This window comes from Linderina pennispora (assembly GCF_002104995.1).
Source record: "Linderina pennispora strain ATCC 12442 chromosome Unknown DL89scaffold_2, whole genome shotgun sequence".
Classification (NCBI taxonomy): Eukaryota; Fungi; Kickxellomycota; class Kickxellomycetes; order Kickxellales; family Kickxellaceae; genus Linderina; species Linderina pennispora.
In genome coordinates this window covers 390,463-407,593 of record NW_024468250.1, presented here as the reverse complement: position 1 = coordinate 407,593, position 17,131 = coordinate 390,463, and the positions used below count along the sequence as shown (strand labels likewise).

The 17,131-nt window shown below is 48.9% G+C and overlaps 8 protein-coding genes across 8 annotated transcripts; 6 read left to right on the top strand and 2 right to left on the bottom strand.

The window, feature by feature from the left end:
• The first annotated feature begins 188 nt into the window (after positions 1-188).
• On the top strand, positions 189-928 carry DL89DRAFT_281516 (uncharacterized protein). Its single transcript, XM_040889647.1, has one exon. It carries the CDS (start codon positions 545-547, stop codon positions 908-910), a length of 366 nt encoding a protein of 121 aa, XP_040746142.1. The 5' UTR covers positions 189-544; the 3' UTR covers positions 911-928.
• An 804-nt stretch (positions 929-1,732) lies between these two features.
• DL89DRAFT_290632 (uncharacterized protein) lies at positions 1,733-2,187 on the top strand (the record flags this gene model as incomplete). Its single annotated transcript, XM_040890103.1, has 2 exons — positions 1,733-2,042; positions 2,147-2,187. The coding sequence occupies 2 exons, from the start codon at positions 1,733-1,735 to the stop codon at positions 2,185-2,187; spliced, it is 351 nt and encodes a 116-aa protein (XP_040746141.1).
• A 1,026-nt stretch (positions 2,188-3,213) lies between these two features.
• Positions 3,214-4,554, top strand: DL89DRAFT_290631 (uncharacterized protein; the record flags this gene model as incomplete). The annotated part of the gene is made up of 1 exon (XM_040890102.1): positions 3,214-4,554. The coding sequence occupies one exon, from the start codon at positions 3,214-3,216 to the stop codon at positions 4,552-4,554; it is 1,341 nt and encodes a 446-aa protein (XP_040746140.1).
• A 670-nt stretch (positions 4,555-5,224) lies between these two features.
• Positions 5,225-6,563, top strand: DL89DRAFT_264994 (uncharacterized protein). The gene has a single exon (XM_040886471.1). It carries the CDS (start codon positions 5,289-5,291, stop codon positions 6,393-6,395), a length of 1,107 nt encoding a protein of 368 aa, XP_040746139.1. The 5' UTR covers positions 5,225-5,288; the 3' UTR covers positions 6,396-6,563.
• A 46-nt stretch (positions 6,564-6,609) lies between these two features.
• Positions 6,610-8,239, top strand: DL89DRAFT_264993 (uncharacterized protein). The gene has a single exon (XM_040886470.1). It carries the CDS (start codon positions 6,615-6,617, stop codon positions 7,932-7,934), a length of 1,320 nt encoding a protein of 439 aa, XP_040746138.1. The 5' UTR covers positions 6,610-6,614; the 3' UTR covers positions 7,935-8,239.
• Positions 8,222-9,685, bottom strand: DL89DRAFT_82915 (aspartate-semialdehyde dehydrogenase). Its single transcript, XM_040892125.1, has one exon. The coding sequence runs from the start codon at positions 9,588-9,590 to the stop codon at positions 8,508-8,510; it is 1,083 nt and encodes a 360-aa protein (XP_040746137.1). The 5' UTR covers positions 9,591-9,685; the 3' UTR covers positions 8,222-8,507.
• Positions 9,686-10,166: 481 nt separating this feature from the next.
• On the bottom strand, positions 10,167-11,417 carry DL89DRAFT_82896 (uncharacterized protein). Its single transcript, XM_040892124.1, has one exon. It carries the CDS (start codon positions 11,375-11,377, stop codon positions 10,367-10,369), a length of 1,011 nt encoding a protein of 336 aa, XP_040746136.1. The 5' UTR covers positions 11,378-11,417; the 3' UTR covers positions 10,167-10,366.
• Positions 11,418-16,403: 4,986 nt separating this feature from the next.
• Positions 16,404-16,955, top strand: DL89DRAFT_264991 (uncharacterized protein). The gene has a single exon (XM_040886469.1). The coding sequence runs from the start codon at positions 16,424-16,426 to the stop codon at positions 16,874-16,876; it is 453 nt and encodes a 150-aa protein (XP_040746135.1). The 5' UTR covers positions 16,404-16,423; the 3' UTR covers positions 16,877-16,955.
• Positions 16,956-17,131: the final 176 nt, after the last annotated feature.

Genomic DNA, 17,131 nt, shown 5'->3' with positions numbered 1-17,131 from the left:
GAAATAACATCGGACGACAGGTACATTATTTACAGCAACACCACGATCAACAACACACATCTATCATACTCAATTGACTACTGCAACAATACAGAGCAGAGAGCGTTATATAGAGAAAACTATTGAAAGGTCAAGCATCCCGATTTAGAGTTCCAGTCTTAGGGCAACTGGCGCTGGTATGACCAGCACTACCTATGACATGTCGTGGAGTGCTACAGACAACGGATATACAACATCTATCCTTGAGTCAAGCGAAACCAATTACGCCCTAGGATTCAGCATTCCCACAGAGTGCAGAGTGGAGATATATACCGCCACCATCAAGTTCACAGTCATGCAGAGTGTGCAAGATGGCAACCTCGGTATAGGCAAATCTACGGGATCCGTGCTCAGCGGCTGTATTCTTACTACTGATGGAAAGCAAAATTACAGACAGGATGTCGTATTCAGCAAGAACCTTACAATACCGACAACGAAATGAGAATGCAGAAATGCACTTCGAAATAATTTTTCAAGAATCTCGCAAGGTATTGCCAGTCTGCACATGCATTCTTCGCTGAGCCAAAGATTTGCCATCATCGAGGTCCCTAGGAAGACTGTGCACTATGAGGAAGGCTATCCTATCAAAACATCTGGGCTGACTATTCGTGGCATACTGGCTGGTATGGCAATCCTCTGTCTCGTTCCACGACTAGTCATGAAGCGGTTCAGGGCGCATTCAAGCCATACGCTGGATGTTGTTGCTGCAACAGCCATTGGTACAGAGGACATGAACTGTACTCGGCTGCGGAGACTACCTGAAATCCACGCCAGCCTAGAAGGCAACTACAAGGCCGGATACAGCCTTGTTCTTAGCAACTGCGACAACTATGCAAAGCGGCGGATCACGTTTGAGTTGCTTCACGAGTAAGACATAAAGCACATTTACAACCATTCTTCGCGAATCTCCTCCTTCGTCTAGTTTGCATGTTGTGTTAAATAAACATGCGCCTATTTTCACATGCTCTGCGGACCGCGGTTTGCATGTCGTAAGGGCTATTTTTAGGAAATCGGCGCTGAGGATAATGCCAATCCCACCGGTCATCAATGGTTTGGCTTCCGATGGACAAACACTGGGATGTAGGAGCACACCCGAACACCATGATATTTTGCAATCGACATCAGGCTGGATCCACATACCCCGATGTTCCATTCAATATTCACATATACCCATTGCATTCAGGTGCTCCGGCATTTCTGGTTTCATCGCTGTTTCATAATCAGCTAGTAGATTGGGCTGCCGGCTGCTCCCATTATCAGCGAAATATTGGTATACAGGAGCACTCTGAGCAGATCGTTCCTGCGAGCCGGCATTGCTCACCGGGGAGATTGCATTACACACGTCTATTTACCTTGTCAACAGCTTCTACCCTTGTTTGCAAGCATGCCAAGGGCTGCGAAGAAAAAAGAAAGCGAGGGGTCGAAGCCTCGCATCAGGAGGAAGAGGAATAAGCCTACCGAGGGTGCTCCTGAAAAGTCTCCCTATGGCTGTCTGCGCTGCATACTACTCAGGACTGACTGCGACAAGGTGATTCCACAGTGCGCTGCGTGCAAGGATGCTTCGGTTGACTGTATGAATTTCAGGCCCAGCATCAGCGACAGCCTGCTAAAGACCTTGCCTGATAGCTGTGTGCATGGAAATTATCCTTCGGAACAGGCTGCGAAGCAGAGACCAGTTGTTCACCTTAGAAACATGATTGGTGCGGACGACTTCCTGTCAGAAGAGCCCAGAATCGCTCTGCCCGAGGATCTCAGTTGTGTGACCAAGAACCCGCACAGGACCAAAGTCAGCGCAGATGTGCTCGAGAGCCTGATGTCGGGCCCGCTGAAGAGCGCTATCGAGAGGGGGCGCAGTAAAACGGATCTGGACGATGAGCCGCTCGTGCTGCCGTCCTCACAGCTGCTCGAATGCATCAACCGGTCAATCACAAAGTACGAGGCTGAGAGGCAGCGGCCAGCCGACCTGAACGAGGCCATGAGCGGCAGCGCTCTGCTGGCATTGGGTAAGTACTCATTACTATCCCCTTGCTCCAAAAGCAAGGAGGTGAGTGGTGCTGATCAGTGTTCATTTGTCTGCTTATCTCTGGCGCCATCCGGGCAACTGTAGGAGTCATCGTCCAGGAGCACTGCCGGCTCATGCTTGAGTGAATGGGTGGGAAGTTTTGAAACATTCGCGATAGCCCTTTGACTTTTTGCTTTCATCATCCACATGTGCCCAGATTCCGAACGTAAATGGCGCCACCTGCCTGTCGGCCTCTGACCCAGCTGCGCTGCAATGCCGGCACTGAATATCCTTTGCAAATTGTGATCTGCTAGATGTTCACAATAAATTGTTGGGTTGTAGGCATGGGGGATCCGTCGGGTGAGAAGCCAAGCCGCTGCCTTGGCAGGGCCAGGGGTGCTGGGAGTTGGAAAGGGCACAGCTGGTTCTTTCTAAAAATATGCCTGTCAGCATTGATGGGATACAAGGGATGTCTGTGCCGATCGCCCTCCTGCTGAAGCCGTTTTTAGTCTGAAAGCCCGCCTGTGGATACAAAACACCTGTGACCATGTGTAGTCAGCCTCTGGCATCCGCTGTCCGCAAGGTGAGGCTGTGTGGGCAGAGAAAGGCCCGGGACATGTCGTAGAGGGGCTTGGCTGAACGTGCCGCACCTGGGCTGCCCGCATACGGTAAGGAGGTGCCGGCCCGGGATCTGTCACCAGGACCGTGTTTGGAAATAGGGAAGGGCAGACCCCTCCCGGCTAGCTGCATGGAGGAAAGGCCCTACATTTCCGCGCGCACCTCCCCAAAGTTTTTCATTGCCAGACGGGCGCATGGAAACAGGCGATCGTCGCTGAAGATGCACATGCCGCTAATTGCCCCCCTTTGCGATGGTTTTTTTTTGCTTCTTTCAGTTGCTACAGAGTTCACTTTCACCTTCACTTTCACTCTGCACACTTTATTATTGCATTCTTCTACCACGCCCCATTCATCCCCATTCTGGGAGCCACACGCACTCATCAGCCTTTGCAAGCCATTCAAGGATAATACGTTTATATCGCCGCTATCGTCCCCACCCCTACACACGCATATATTTGCTCACTCCTCATTCTCACGTAATATTCTTTTCTACGTTCCAACTCTATTGCATCCCTTGTTCTCCATTGTCATCCCAAGCATTTCTCCCCACTACAATGATCAATGGCCCATCTCTCTGCGTCATCTTGGACTCGCCTGAGGTCACCCTGAGCGGCAGCCCTGGCTCTGCCAGCAATGCATTCATCACTGGCCGGGTCGTGCTCGGCTCCCGGTCTGCTGCCACGCTCAGAAATCTGACGGTCTCGTTCCGCCCGCGACGGAAGAAGCTCTTTCAGTCGACATATTCTGTGACTCCACTCATTGACATTCACACAACACTAGTCGAAGACGCAATCACGCCTTCGCACATCATCCATACAATCAATCACCGCGAGGGCAAGCTCGAGTGGCGATTCAGTCTGACTATCCCTGGCGACACTGCCGAGACGGTGTTCACGCGCGACATCTTCATCGCCTACGAGGTTGTTGCCGAGGCACGGCTGCGCAGCGCCTTTGGCAGCCTGCTTGCATCAAAACCCCAGCACATTGCGGTCAAGCGCGTGCCGATGCTTGACTCGCAGTGGGTCTCGCTGGTCAGTGAGCCCATCACCGAGACTGCCAAGTGGCAGGGGAGGCTTGAGCTGACGCTGCTGTCGCCATCACGCGTTATCACCGACAGCCAGCCGGTGCCCGTGCGCGGCGTGCTCCGGCCAATGGAAAAGGGCATCAAGATGCTGCGCGCTGGGTTCCAGATCACCGAGCGCACCATCAGCGACGTCGACGCCTTTGGCATGTCGCACTCAATCAGCGCAACGCATATCATCAACGAGAATCTCACCGACATTATTGCCGGTCACTCTACAAACCGTCTTGGATGCGGATCCGCTGGAATTGAGGCCTCGTTTGCGGAGCTGCTCACATCCGACCGCGCTGTCGCCATGGGCCTGCCAATTGACCAGGACATATCGGTTGCGCGCTCGCTTACCGTGCCAGCAGCATACACTGGAATCCAATACGACGTACGCCGCGGGCCAGTGCGCGTCACGCACGACCTGGTCTTCAGCGCTGCCATTGCTGATGAGTCGGGCAACGTGCATAACCTGCGGCTAGCCACGCCTATTTTCGTGCTACCAGATATTGCTGCCAGTGGCGTGAATCTCCCACGCTACGAAGAGGTGGGATTCGATACGCTGATTGAGGCAGCGACCGTAGATGTCGATGTACTAGACACGCAGCCCCAGATCGAGTGCACCGAGGAATCACCCCTCGCACTGCTTGGATACAAGTCGTGCGGCGACTTGCCCCCGCCGTCATACACAGGCTCCAACCAGCTTCTGGATACTTCTGAGCTCACTGGTCCGCAGTCTGTGGGCAGTGCCTCAAGCCGGCTCCGCCGTCTCTGCTCGCGCGCTCTGCTCCGGCAACCCCATGCCTCCGCTGAACTCCTGTCGTTGTAAACAGCATTGCCTTCCCCATCCCTCCTATCTCATACCCTCCCCACATTCCGTCATCTGTACACTGGCCCTTCTCCTTCATCCTCTCCCTGCGCGCCGTTTCAACCCACAGGTCCATATTCTGTTTAAATCCTCATTTGTTTTCACTTTCCACGTGCTATATTTAAATGTTGTCATCGACGATCTGTCGGCCTGTATGGCAGTTTGGTGGGCTGGTAATCAGGCCAATCTCGCACTGCACCGAACCATGGTTTGCGGCAGATCACTGGAGCCCAGATCCTGCCAGGAATGGGCAATTTCGCAATCACCAAACACAGTTGCGCAAGAAGCTGCTTACTCCAAAATTGAGTCAGACAGAGAGCGGCGTGAAGACTGCACGGTGGAAGTGTGGCCATCATAGACACATTGGTGTTCTGGCATTTATGTCCGTCGTCATGAAGTTCTGTAGGCCGCGACACACCAGGTGCATACCATAGAGCTAAATTGTCAAACAATGGTAGCATGAAAACGATTACCCTTTGCTTGTTCACTACAATGGAGGCAATAAATTTGGTGCATGTTACCGTCGGCATTGCTATATTGGATCCAGGACTTGAAGCATACGCTGCAAGCCAGCTAGTATAAATACGCTGTGTATGCTTAGAGTGAGCCGCTCCAGCATCAGCACTTCACCTTCCATTCTCTGCTTATATCTAGCAGTGTCAGCCGGCTCAGCCAATTTCTTTGTCACTACCACTATGACTTCAATTCCTCCATCTGGCTGCCAGGGCAGCGTGCCAGGCAACTCTACTGAGAAACCAGCTCTTGTCTGGTCGGACAGCAGCATTGAGCCACTCGATGGCATTAATGCCAAGGAATATATCTGCGCATTAGAGTTCGTGACCGCTCCATATAATCTCCCTGAGGAGCAGATGATCTTGCTTGCAATACGCAAGATGCCTGGGTTCAAGGCGCATATTTATGCTGCGCGCAGGCTTGTCAGAAAGGGCAAAGGTCGCGAGCAGCCAACGTGGGCCGAAATAAAGCCCTATATTTTGAAGGCAGCAGACTTTCTTGGCAGCGGCGGAGACAGTGAGGAAATGGAGCTTCGTTCTGCTGCGCACCACCTACTCAGGGGTAAACTTCGTCCAGGCTGCGAAGCAGCTATTCTGTCATTCGCCTATCCGCTGCTGAAGGCTATCACTGGATGGTCGGATGGTAAAAAGTGTGCAATGGTAACTCAGTGCTTAAGCGATGAGCTGATAAGCTGCCTGGCAGTGAGCCATGTGCCGTCCGCACCGTTTGAGGATATGATACTTGGTGTCATTAAATATTGCCGCGAAAATATTGGTCTGATCGATCTGATGCAAGGAGGTATACGCGACTTGGCAAAATTCGTCTCTAGCGGGCGTTCTTGCGGTCGAAGGGAAGGCATCATCGATATCGACGATGGCAAGGACACTGGGCAGGCAGCCAGTTTTGCCGCTATGGTGGATGGATTTGTTAACGGCGCCCTCCTGAAGAACAAGATGCTTCTTATGAAGGATCTTGTGGACAGGGCCAAATCAGGAGCTGACACTGCTGAAGAACCGGTCGACAGTACAACCGCTGAGAAAGCGCATCCCACGAACTCAAAGTCTAAGGATGCAATGGGCGAGAAGAGCTGCTTCTACTGCGGACAGCCTGGCCACATAAAGTGGTCTTGCCATATCCTCCAGTTGGACTGCAAGAATGGGCTCGCCAAGAAACTGCCGTACGGATTTGAACTCCATGATGGCAGCATGTTGCCCATCTATCCAACCAACAAGAAGCCACAGCGTGGGATGGTTCTGCGCGTCGCTGGTATGGTCAACACTGGTATCTAAGACATATGGTGCCAGCTAATGACAGCAAGCATCGGCATATTTTTAATCTGTATGCTGTGCACATCCGAGGCACTCGAGCTTATTTCCTTTTTCTTTTTCTTTTTCTTTTTCTTTTCGCTAATCCCATTTGTTTCTGTCATATGATATGGAAATATAGCGATTTATGCCCTTTGCTGCCTGGTTTGCAAAACCCCTTGAATCCATTCTTACCTACGCCCAATGTCAACATCAGAGAGAATCCAGGAAATCAAGGCCCGACTAGCCAAGCTGCGGGCTGAGGAACTCGAGCTCGAATCAGAGCTTGTCAAGCTCGAGGGACTGAACCAAAGGGAGGCAGCACATGTGGTAAAAAAGGATCATCTGGCTCCCGACGACATCCGGCGCTACAGCCGGCAGCTGCTTGTCCCCGAGATCGGAGTCCAGGGCCAGCTGAAGATGCAGAACGCCAAAGTTTTGATCGTCGGCACCGGCGGGCTCGGCTCACCGTGTGCAATGTACCTGGCGTCAATGGGCATTGGCACCTTGGGCCTAATCGACCATGATGTTGTTGACAACAGCAACCTGCACCGACAGATAATCCACACAGAAGCGGCACGCGATGTACCCAAGGTTGTGTCAGCACACACATCTCTGTCGCGGCTTAACTCGTCGTGCAGAGTAGTTGTGCATGATGTCCTGCTCGACAGCTCCAATGCCCTGGATACTATGCGCGGCTACGACGTTGTTGTCGATGCCACAGATAATGCGGCAACGCGGTACCTGATCAACGACGCATGTGTGATGCTCAAGATCCCGCTGGTATCGGGCAGTGCTGTGCGGCTGGACGGACAGCTGACGGTGTACAACTACAACGGTGGGCCATGCTATCGCTGCCTGTTCCCGACCCCGCCGCCGGTTGAGACCTTGTCGAATTGCTCGGAGACAGGGGTCCTGGGTGTGGTGCCTGGAATCATCGGCTGTCTCGAGGCCATGGAGGCAGTCAAGGTAATCACAGGCAAGAAGCAGGAAGAGAAGCCCAACATGCTTCTGTATTCTTACACGTCGCAGCCGCACTTCCGCTCAATCAAGCTGCGACCGCGCAAGCCCAGCTGCGCGGTGTGCGGCGATGCGCCAAGTATCACGGAGCTAGTTGACTATGTGGCATTCTGCGGCAGCGGACCAAATGACGCAGCAGCCGACCTACATATTCTTCAGGATCCCAGCCAGCGCATCTCGTGCCGCCAGTACAGTGGCGTTGTTCACTCAGGCCAGCCACATGTCCTGCTGGATGTGCGCGAGAAAGTGCAGTTTGACATCTGTCAGCTGCCCAACTCACTCAACATCCCTTTGGCAGACTTCGACAAGCGCCAGCAGGAACTGACGGATATCGTCGCCCAGGCCAATGGCAGGCCGATCTACGCGCTGTGCCGTAGAGGCAACGACTCGCAGTATGCGGTGCAGTACATCCGCAACAAGCTGGACTACAAAGAGTGCTATGACATTGTCCGCGGTCTGCTTGGCTGGCAGGCCGACGTAGACTCGGAGTTTCCCGCGTACTAGAATAGAGCTATTTATTTCCAGCCGTGATAGAAGTTTGTGTGCTTGGCCATGGCTGTCTCTGCGTCGTCGTATGTCCAAAAGTCACAAAACATGCAGCGGATCTTCTTTGGCCGCTTGTCCTTTGCCGGCCTTGCCAGGACCTGGTTGCACTGTTTGTCGGCAGTGGTGTCTGGGTTGGCGGCTATACTGGCCTTCGTCTTCTCGGTGGTCGTCCGCAGCACCTGAGGCCGTCTCGATAGCAGCGACATTATATGGTTTTGTGGAATATGCGTGCGATGCGGGCTGCGAGAGCAAGGGTGGATAACTAGTGGATATTTACAAGAAAAAGAAGTGGCATTAGAAAATAGGGAGGGAGATAGTGGAGCAGAAGTTGCTGAAGAAGGAACTAACGCCGCAACGCTTTCTCTCGTTGCTGCCCACCAGAAAAAAGCACTCTGCCTTTCTAAGCGGCTCATGCAGTGGAAGGTTCTAATGGAAAGGACATGGCCGTTCGTTCATGTGGCTAGAGTCCTTCCTGGCAAGCGCACTGGCACTGGGAGATCAGCTATATTGTCACCACCATGCAGAAATAACTTAGACGAAGCCCTTCTTGGCGGCATACTCAGCGTTGAGGATGCTGGCGCCGGCGGCACCCAGCACGGTGTTGTGGACCAGCAGAGTGAACTTGATGTGGAACACGGGGCACTCGCGGATGCGGCCAACAGTGACTGACATGCCCTCGCCGTTATTCCGGTCCAGACGCGGCTGCGGGCGGTCCGGCTCATCGGTAACGTGAATGACATGCTTGGGCGCTGAGAAGCAGCCGAGCTCCTGGGCCTCGCACGTGTACTCGCGCAGGCACTGCTTGACCTCCTCGACCGAAGGCGGCTTGCCGGCGAACTCGACGCTGACGCACTCGGTGTGGCCGTCGATAACTGCAACGCGGTTGCACGTGGCCGACACCCTCATGTCGGTGAGCGGTGCGCAGGCCGACAGATCGCTGTTAATGCCGCCCAGGATCTTCTTCACCTCGGCCTCCATCTTGGGCTCCTCGCCCGAGATCAGCGGCACGATGTTGTCGAGGATGTCCAGCGACGCGACGCCCGGGTATCCGGCACCTGAGATCGACTGCAGCGTGGTCACGATAACACGGGAGATCGCGCCAAACTTGTCCTGCAGCGCCTTCAGCGGCACCACCAGACCAGATGTCGAGCAGTTCGAGTTGGTCACGATGAAGCCCTTCTGCAGGTTCAGCGACTTGCGCTGATGCGCGACCAGCTGGTAGTGGTCGGTGTTCACCACTGGCACACACAGTGGCACATCCTCCACCATGCGGTAGTTCTTTGCGTTCGAGAACACCGCAAACTCGGCCTCAAAGAAAGCCTTTTCGATGTCGCCTGCCACCGCGGCGTCCAGCCCCGAAAACACAACGTCGCACCCGGCATAATGCGCCGGATCGCACGGCTTTACCACCATTGCCTTGACCTCCTCAGGCATAATGTCGCTCATCTTCCACTTGGTTGCATCAGTGTACACCTTGCCAGCCGAGCGCTCGGACGCACCCAGCGAGTGGATGCGGAACATCGGATGCCTGGCCAGCAGCACGATAAAGCGCTGGCCCACTGTGCCAGTAGCGCCGAGGACGGCGGCGTTGAGAATGCGATCGCTCGACGACATTTCAGTAGCTTCGAATTATGTTGTAGAGGAGATTTACACTAATCGAGAAAAAGAAAAAAGCAGAAGCAGTGGAAGTAAAAAAGAGCAGAGCTGTGTGCTGCTCCTCAGCTTGCTCAAGTACTTGAGAACTCGGCGTCGTAGGACAAGGGCAAGGAGGCCCCGGTTGGTACCCCAGATAAATGCCCGCTGTTACTCACTACAGCCATGATGGATCGGCGGATGCTCGATGTGACTCAACAATGGAGCCATTCGACGACTGGCAGGCACAGCAGCATACTGGCAACAAGCAGCACCAGCAGCTGATAGCGCATATAGCCCGGGGGCAATATGGGAGGTGCCTGGAACCAGAGTACAATATATAAACGAGACAATATCCGAAAAGATAAAGATAGCGTCGATAGGTACCTCACCCTTGCTATACTCGATATGAAGCAATCCAGGCAAGTAGGATGTTGCAAGTGCTGTCGCCAATACCGCTGCTACCACCTTTGATACCATGTGCTTTGTAGTTTCCTGGCCTAATGGCATGGCTGAATCGCCAGAGTCTTGCCGAGAACAGAGGTTACAGTTGTGTACTAGAGCCGCTACTCGATACCTGAGCTTTCAGGAAGCTTGGGCGCTCGATTTAGCTGATTCTTGTACAACCCATCGGATTCTTGAGATAAAGCAAGCACAGCACTGAACTCTCACTCAGCGGGTTCAGTGCCAGAAATATAGACATTTAGGTTGAAAGCTTGCATTGCCCTTGCATAAAACCAAAGCTAGTGCACTCATGTTCAAAGGCGGCTCTCCAGCCGAACTGGTGGCTTGATCTTATAGACAGAGTTGTTCATGACACCGCGGTAATTCCATACGGCCTCGCTTGGCTGCGTGTTGCCTCCAGAATCCCAGGCACGGCACGCAATTGTGCAACCGGTTGGTACGTGGTCGATGCGGTATGCCCACAGAGTCCACGCCCACTGCTTCGCGCTCCAGTCACGCTGGCCATCCTTGCACTTTGTCTGCATTGTATAGATCCTTGCCAGGTCCCATGTCTTCCCGCCATCAAGCGACACCTCAACTCGGTCAACCGCACGGCCGCCGCCAGAGAACGCGTAGCCCTGGACTTCGAACGGCCGGCCAACCTGTAGCTCCTCTCCTGGCGCAGGGCGGCAAATGACGCTCTGGATATTGAGCTCCATCAGGGCTGGGAATCTGGGCCAAAACTCTGTGCAGTTGTGGGCATCGGCCATCGGCGGTAGGATCTTGTAGTCGAGTTTTTGGTAGAAGCTGTCAGACTCCACGTCCTGCACCCGGATGTACTTTAGCCATTTGACCCAGCGCGCGCCGATGATGCCAGGAGCAACAATCCGTGCGGGGAATCCGTGGTCTCGCGTCAGAGGCTGGCCATTCATCTCGTATGCAACCAACACCATGTTCAGTGGGTTCATAATCCACTCCAGTGGAATTGACGACGCATAGTGCTTATCCTCCTTGGCATCGCCGAATCCGGCAAATTCGACGTGCTTGGGGGTCGAGTAGAACGGGTGGCACAGATCTTTTGGCACTCCAACGCTGACGAGCAGATCACGCAGGCGGCACCCGCTCCAGCGCGAGTTTGACGCCGTACCCGGTCCCCAGATGACGCCGTTGACAGGCTTGATTGCCTTGAGTCCATCACGGCGGTTTCCAGCACACTCGAGGACAGCAACGACCTCGAATGCAGGCAGCTTGGTCAGATCCGCGAGCTTGATGCTTGACGACAGCTGTGTTTTGGCGGGCAGCACCGCATCAACATCGACCTGCATTCGCCACGAGTCTCTGCAGAGGTTGGGAATAGAACCATGGGGGTCATTCCTGGACTTGTAAATTTTAGTAAATTACAATTTTGTTAGATAGTTATTTGAATAATCGTTTTCAGAACTATTTTTTGCTACTAGATATTTTTGTAACAGATATTTATAATTGTTGTGTCCAGAATGTTTTTGTGTGTATAATTGATTTTAAAAATACAAATATTTTTTTTGCCATTTCACCCAAACCGCCATCGGCATCTTGGAAAAGTTTCAGTGAACATAATTTCAACCAGAAAGAAAAACCTTTGCATATTTGGGGTTAATTATCATTGGGCAACAAAAGTCAATATCTCAATAGATGTGGCTAAGCAACCACAAGGAAATTATGTTCACTGAAACTTTTCCAAGATGCCGATGGCGGTTTGGGTGAAATTTTTATTTCACTGAAATTGCCAATAGTTTAAACATGTATAAATAGTTGTTATGCAGATAACTAGCTCTGAATGACCTCCTTATTGAAGCATTTTCTATCAATGCAAATTTCTTACTGAGAATTCCTATTTTAAAAGTTACTTATGACATGTCTACATAGAAGTTCATTGACTCATCAATTTTAGCTTGAATCAGTCTATCTTGTAGTTCTCTCATTGAAGCTTCTAACTCTACTTTTTGTGGTAAAGTACTTCCAACTTCAGCATGTGTTGATCTCTCCTGGTTGTTGCTAGGGTAGTCAAAGTTAGATAGAACCCAAAGTGTGTGGTGATGTTCAACAGGAACTTTACTAGCTGCTAGGATCTTCTTCATATTGTAGAGTAAGCAACAGAGTTTAAACTGCACATTGTATACAGTTGTGTTTCTAATTCTCACAACTTCTCTATTTGATAGTCTCTTAAATGTGTTACCTAGTTCTCCAAATGTGCTCTCAACCATTGATCTAAATGACCCAAGTTTGCTATTATATTCTAACTCTGCTTCACTTAAGTTGGTTCCTCTTGGCTTTCTAACTGGTAAGCAAAAGTTATGCATTCCAAAATTCTCATTCTCTTCTGCTTCTGTTAACTCTTCCAGAATACTTTGAGGATAACCACCATCTAAAACAACACAATCTACTGGAGAGATGTATTTCAATAGTGACATATTCTTAATCATCTTAGAGTCTGGGTGGTCTTTACATTCCTCAGTTGGTGAAACAAGGACAACCATTCCATTCAAATCAATGCAAACTTGTGTTCTATATCCTGACTTCTTCAACTTGAAGGAATAAAGATTTGGTTTGTATGCACCATTATGTAGAGCTCGTGAGTCATGTCCATCTAACATAAGAGTTATATGCTTAAAGTTTGTTGGATTCTGAATCTTTGCTGAGATCACTCTTAGTTCTGGAGTGGAGAACATTGTGTGCAAGTAGTGTGAAAGCTTCTTGTTCAACTCACTTAACTCTGAGATATAGAACATATTATGAATTACTTGGTAGCTGCTCTTAGGAATAAACCTCTCCATCTCATTGATTGATAGCCCAGCAACTAACTGGTACAAAATCAAGAGTCCTTTCTCAACATTTCTGTAAGGACATGGATACTGCTTTCCACCAAATAGAACATTTAAGAAGAAGAACACAGGGATCATTCCAAGTTGCTTTACAAGTGTATCTTTGATGAGCTTTATTTCTTTCACTTCATGAGCTTCACTCCTATAGTACTTCTGTTGTTTATGTACTAACCAGTCTTCATCAAGAAATCTCCACTTTGTTGTGTAGAGCACATTCCACTCCTTCTCTCTTAATTCTTGTAATTGATTGTCCATCTGTGTGAGGTAGTCATAAATAAAAATTTCAACTTTTATCAATTTTAGAAAATGGGATCATTCCAGAACTTCTTCAAGCAACATTTAGCTGAGATGTGTGAGGAAGAAAGAGATATGCTTACTCTGCTACTTATTCATGACTTTGATATGAGTGATGACTTAGCAATACAAGTGCGTAATTGGATCCAACATATTGCTACTGATTGTGAGGTAAGGGTTGAACATGTGTATGATGTTTGTCATACTTTCCATAGAGATATGGAGAGAATGGTTGCTTATACTATGTTTTAAAATGGCTGCTATTCAACTGTGATTGTTCTATATCCCACACTTATAACTCTTAGATATATTTGTTGCTTTCTTTCTCCTAACTGTTGAGAAATTGCTTTTCCAATAGAACTGTCAACTGGTGTCCTAATAAGAGTTGGCTGTTTATCTCTCCCTTTAATAAGAATATCAACATAGAAGTATGAATGTCCTCTAAAAGTATGGAGTGCATAATGTGTAGCTGTAAATTCATCACCTAACTGAAGAACATTGTAAGCAACTCTATACAATGAAGGTTTCAGATCTGTATTCTCTTTGATAAATATATGGCTAGTTTCATCAAGTGTGATATTGTCTATTGCTGTTGTTAATGCATTGATGTTTTCCTCTTTTGCAGAATATTTATCCTCTGACATTTTTGATAGACATATCTTACTCTTTGCTTGCTTACTATCTATCCAACCAATATGCATTCCTTTATAGTTAACTAATCCCATCTCTTCAAAAGTGTGATACTGCTTAGTTGTAGGATAAGTTGACCAGAAGGAGTTTCTCTGACTTGGAACAATAGTTATATTCTCATCAACTCTTCTAAGAACTTTTTCTGTTTCAAGACCACTCTCAAGTGAATCATATATTTGATAAAGTGTAGGTCTGTTGTTGAATGAGAGATTAGCAACAACTACCATTGGATCATCATTCTTGTTTAGTTTCTTAATAATTCCTTGCTTCTTTGATGTGATAGAGTTAAACCAATGACAATATGCTAGAGTATGCTGTTGTCTCACATAAATGCAAACTGTATAACAACTACTAACTTTATCAACAAGTGCTTTCCACTGCTTTTCATAAGAAGTTGCAAATGTTCTGCATTCATTCATAAACTGAACTGTGTTAAGAAGCAAGTTACTATTCCATTCAACTGTTTGCATCTGAGAAGAATGTACAGTTAGTTCTATCCTAGTCAAACCAGAGTTTCTGCAAGCATACAATGTTTCTCCAAAGTTGTGCAAAGTTGGCATTACAAATTCAGAAAGTTTGGAACTAAGAGGATTACGAACTTCACCACTCTCAAGAAGCTGAATAAACTTGTTATAAATTTTGTTCTTAACTTTAACATCTCCTTTCTTTGTAAACCAGCTAATACAGTTAGAGCCAGACTTGTGTAAATCATCTACAACATCTTTCTTTTCAACTCCTCTTTCTAAAAGGTATTTATAGATAATATTTCTAGATGAGATATTCATACAATCCATTGTGATGTCATAATTCTGTAGAAATATTTTGTGATCAGCCATAGTAGCAAACTTCACTGTTAACAAAGAACTAGTTATTGCAATGTTTGGGGTAGATACTTTGTAAATAGCAACTGGTCCATATTGCTCACTAATCTTGCTTCTAACATACTTATAACCAAAACCTTCTCCAAATACTTTATGCAATCTAACACTAGCTGACTTCTGCTTCACCTTTATATCTGATTCACTGCATTTCTCAACAACAACCTCAACAATGAATGAGTCAACAAATATTTCAGAAGAGTGCTTAAATCCAAGTTGCTCTACACCTCTAGCAGTATACCTAGCATCAGCAACATCAGGCATATTTCTTCTTTCTGACAACACTCTTGTTAGTAATGCTCTTAGTTCACTTTGGAAGGGGGTCATTCCTGGACTTGTAAATTTTAGTAAATTACAATTTTGTTAGATAGTTATTTGAATAATCGTTTTCAGAACTATTTTTTGCTACTAGATATTTTTGTAACAGATATTTATAATTGTTGTGTCCAGAATGTTTTTGTGTGTATAATTGATTTTAAAAATACAAATATTTTTTTTGCCATTTCACCCAAACCGCCATCGGCATCTTGGAAAAGTTTCAGTGAACATAATTTCCTTGTGGTTGCTTAGCCACATCTATTGAGATATTGACTTTTGTTGCCCAATGATAATTAACCCCAAATATGCAAAGGTTTTTCTTTCTGGTTGAAATTATGTTCACTGAAACTTTTCCAAGATGCCGATGGCGGTTTGGGTGAAATTTTTATTTCACTGAAATTGCCAATAGTTTAAACATGTATAAATAGTTGTTATGCAGATAACTAGCTCTGAATGACCTCCCATGGTTGCGGCGGAAGTGGCGGTCGGTCGGCGTGATGTAGTGCTCGACCAGCTTTTCGAGCTTGGCCTCGGCGTTGAACGGCTCCTGGGCCCGGACCAGATAGTTGTCCAGGTTGCGCTCGTTCCAAGGCTCGTCAGAATACAGAGAGGTCATGGATAATAGATTGCTGTAGGGAAAAGGTGTTGAAAAGGCTTACTGAGGAAACAGGGGTAGGTGGTTTGGCTTAATCTGGGAGAGAAAAGGAGAACGGCGGGCGACAGTAAACACACCTTTTATAGGGGCGACACTACCCCCTGAGGTGTTTTTGTCCTGCCTGCCGCCCCCTTTTTCAGCTCTTTAGCGCGGCGACGTGCATTTCACGTGGACAATCCCCCTTTCTTGCGAAGTCGGGCATTTCAAATAAGCCATTCGCTTCGATTCGGGACAGGTTTCTCACGAACTCCCGACGGCTTTGACTGGCTCGCTCGATAGGATGACGAGCGATCAGGGGGACAACACCCCTTTCTCAGCTTCGCGCATGACTGCAGCTGCACAAGCGGATTGCCGCTTCTGCAGAATTTGCAATCATGATCAACAGGATCAAGCGGCCCAACTCCGCGCTGTTGGCACACGATGGTAGAACCCTTGCCACCACCAGGATGTAGTCTGCAGAGACTGCTAATTAATTACAAATGTGGAGTGGGGTAAATTGGATATCAAATAAAAGATAGTGCGAAATGAATGGTTACTGCCAGCGTTCCATGCATCCAGAGTGCGACACAGTAAACACCGCTAGCTGTCTGCCAATGCCGCTACACCATGCCAAATTCTGAACAGCAGAAGCCTGCTTGTACCTGCCTCCACGCTCCGGATATATATCACACAGCAATGAAGATTAGTCTACTCGTAGCATTGGCACTATCGTTGGAATCTGTCAGGTCGGCCTCGCTTATCTCGACAAGGCCAGGGAAGATCGAGCAGCAGCAACAAGAGTTTGTCAGCTCTGCCCTGCCCTTGGTGGTCCTCGGCTACCTGCACGAAGTTGCCTCGGCATACCGCCAAGTACATCCAACCAGCATTGCCCGCCTTGATAGTCAAGCCATGTCGGAGTCTGCCAGCCACCAGTCTGAAAGCACTGTTCCAGATGTGGGCGAGCTTGGTGCGCTGCTGGCAGAGCTCGACGAGCTGGGCTTCTCGATCGGCTCAAGCCAGGTGGATCAGATGAAGAGCGTTATGAGCGAGATGCACACGGCATCGTTCCTCGACAAGGAGATATCGGCACCGGGCGAGGTTTTACGGATCCACCAGTCGATTGCAGAGAACGTCGAACAACCCAAGTGAACTCTCGCTGAACGGCTGCGCAGAATAAGCTTATCTGCTCTTTGAAGATTCTTTTTGTGCAATGGACTGCCCACAGAAACCGCAGGACACCCGAGTCCAGTACTTTGGATCTCCCAGAAATAGGCGGCACACAGTGTAGTCAACAGGAAATCAGCAGCTATTAGCATGGGTCTCTCTCCTGCTTGCTGCTCAGATTCCGCACATGATTGCCTAATTCCAGACATCGTATTGCCAATAGGCGATTTGTAATCATAC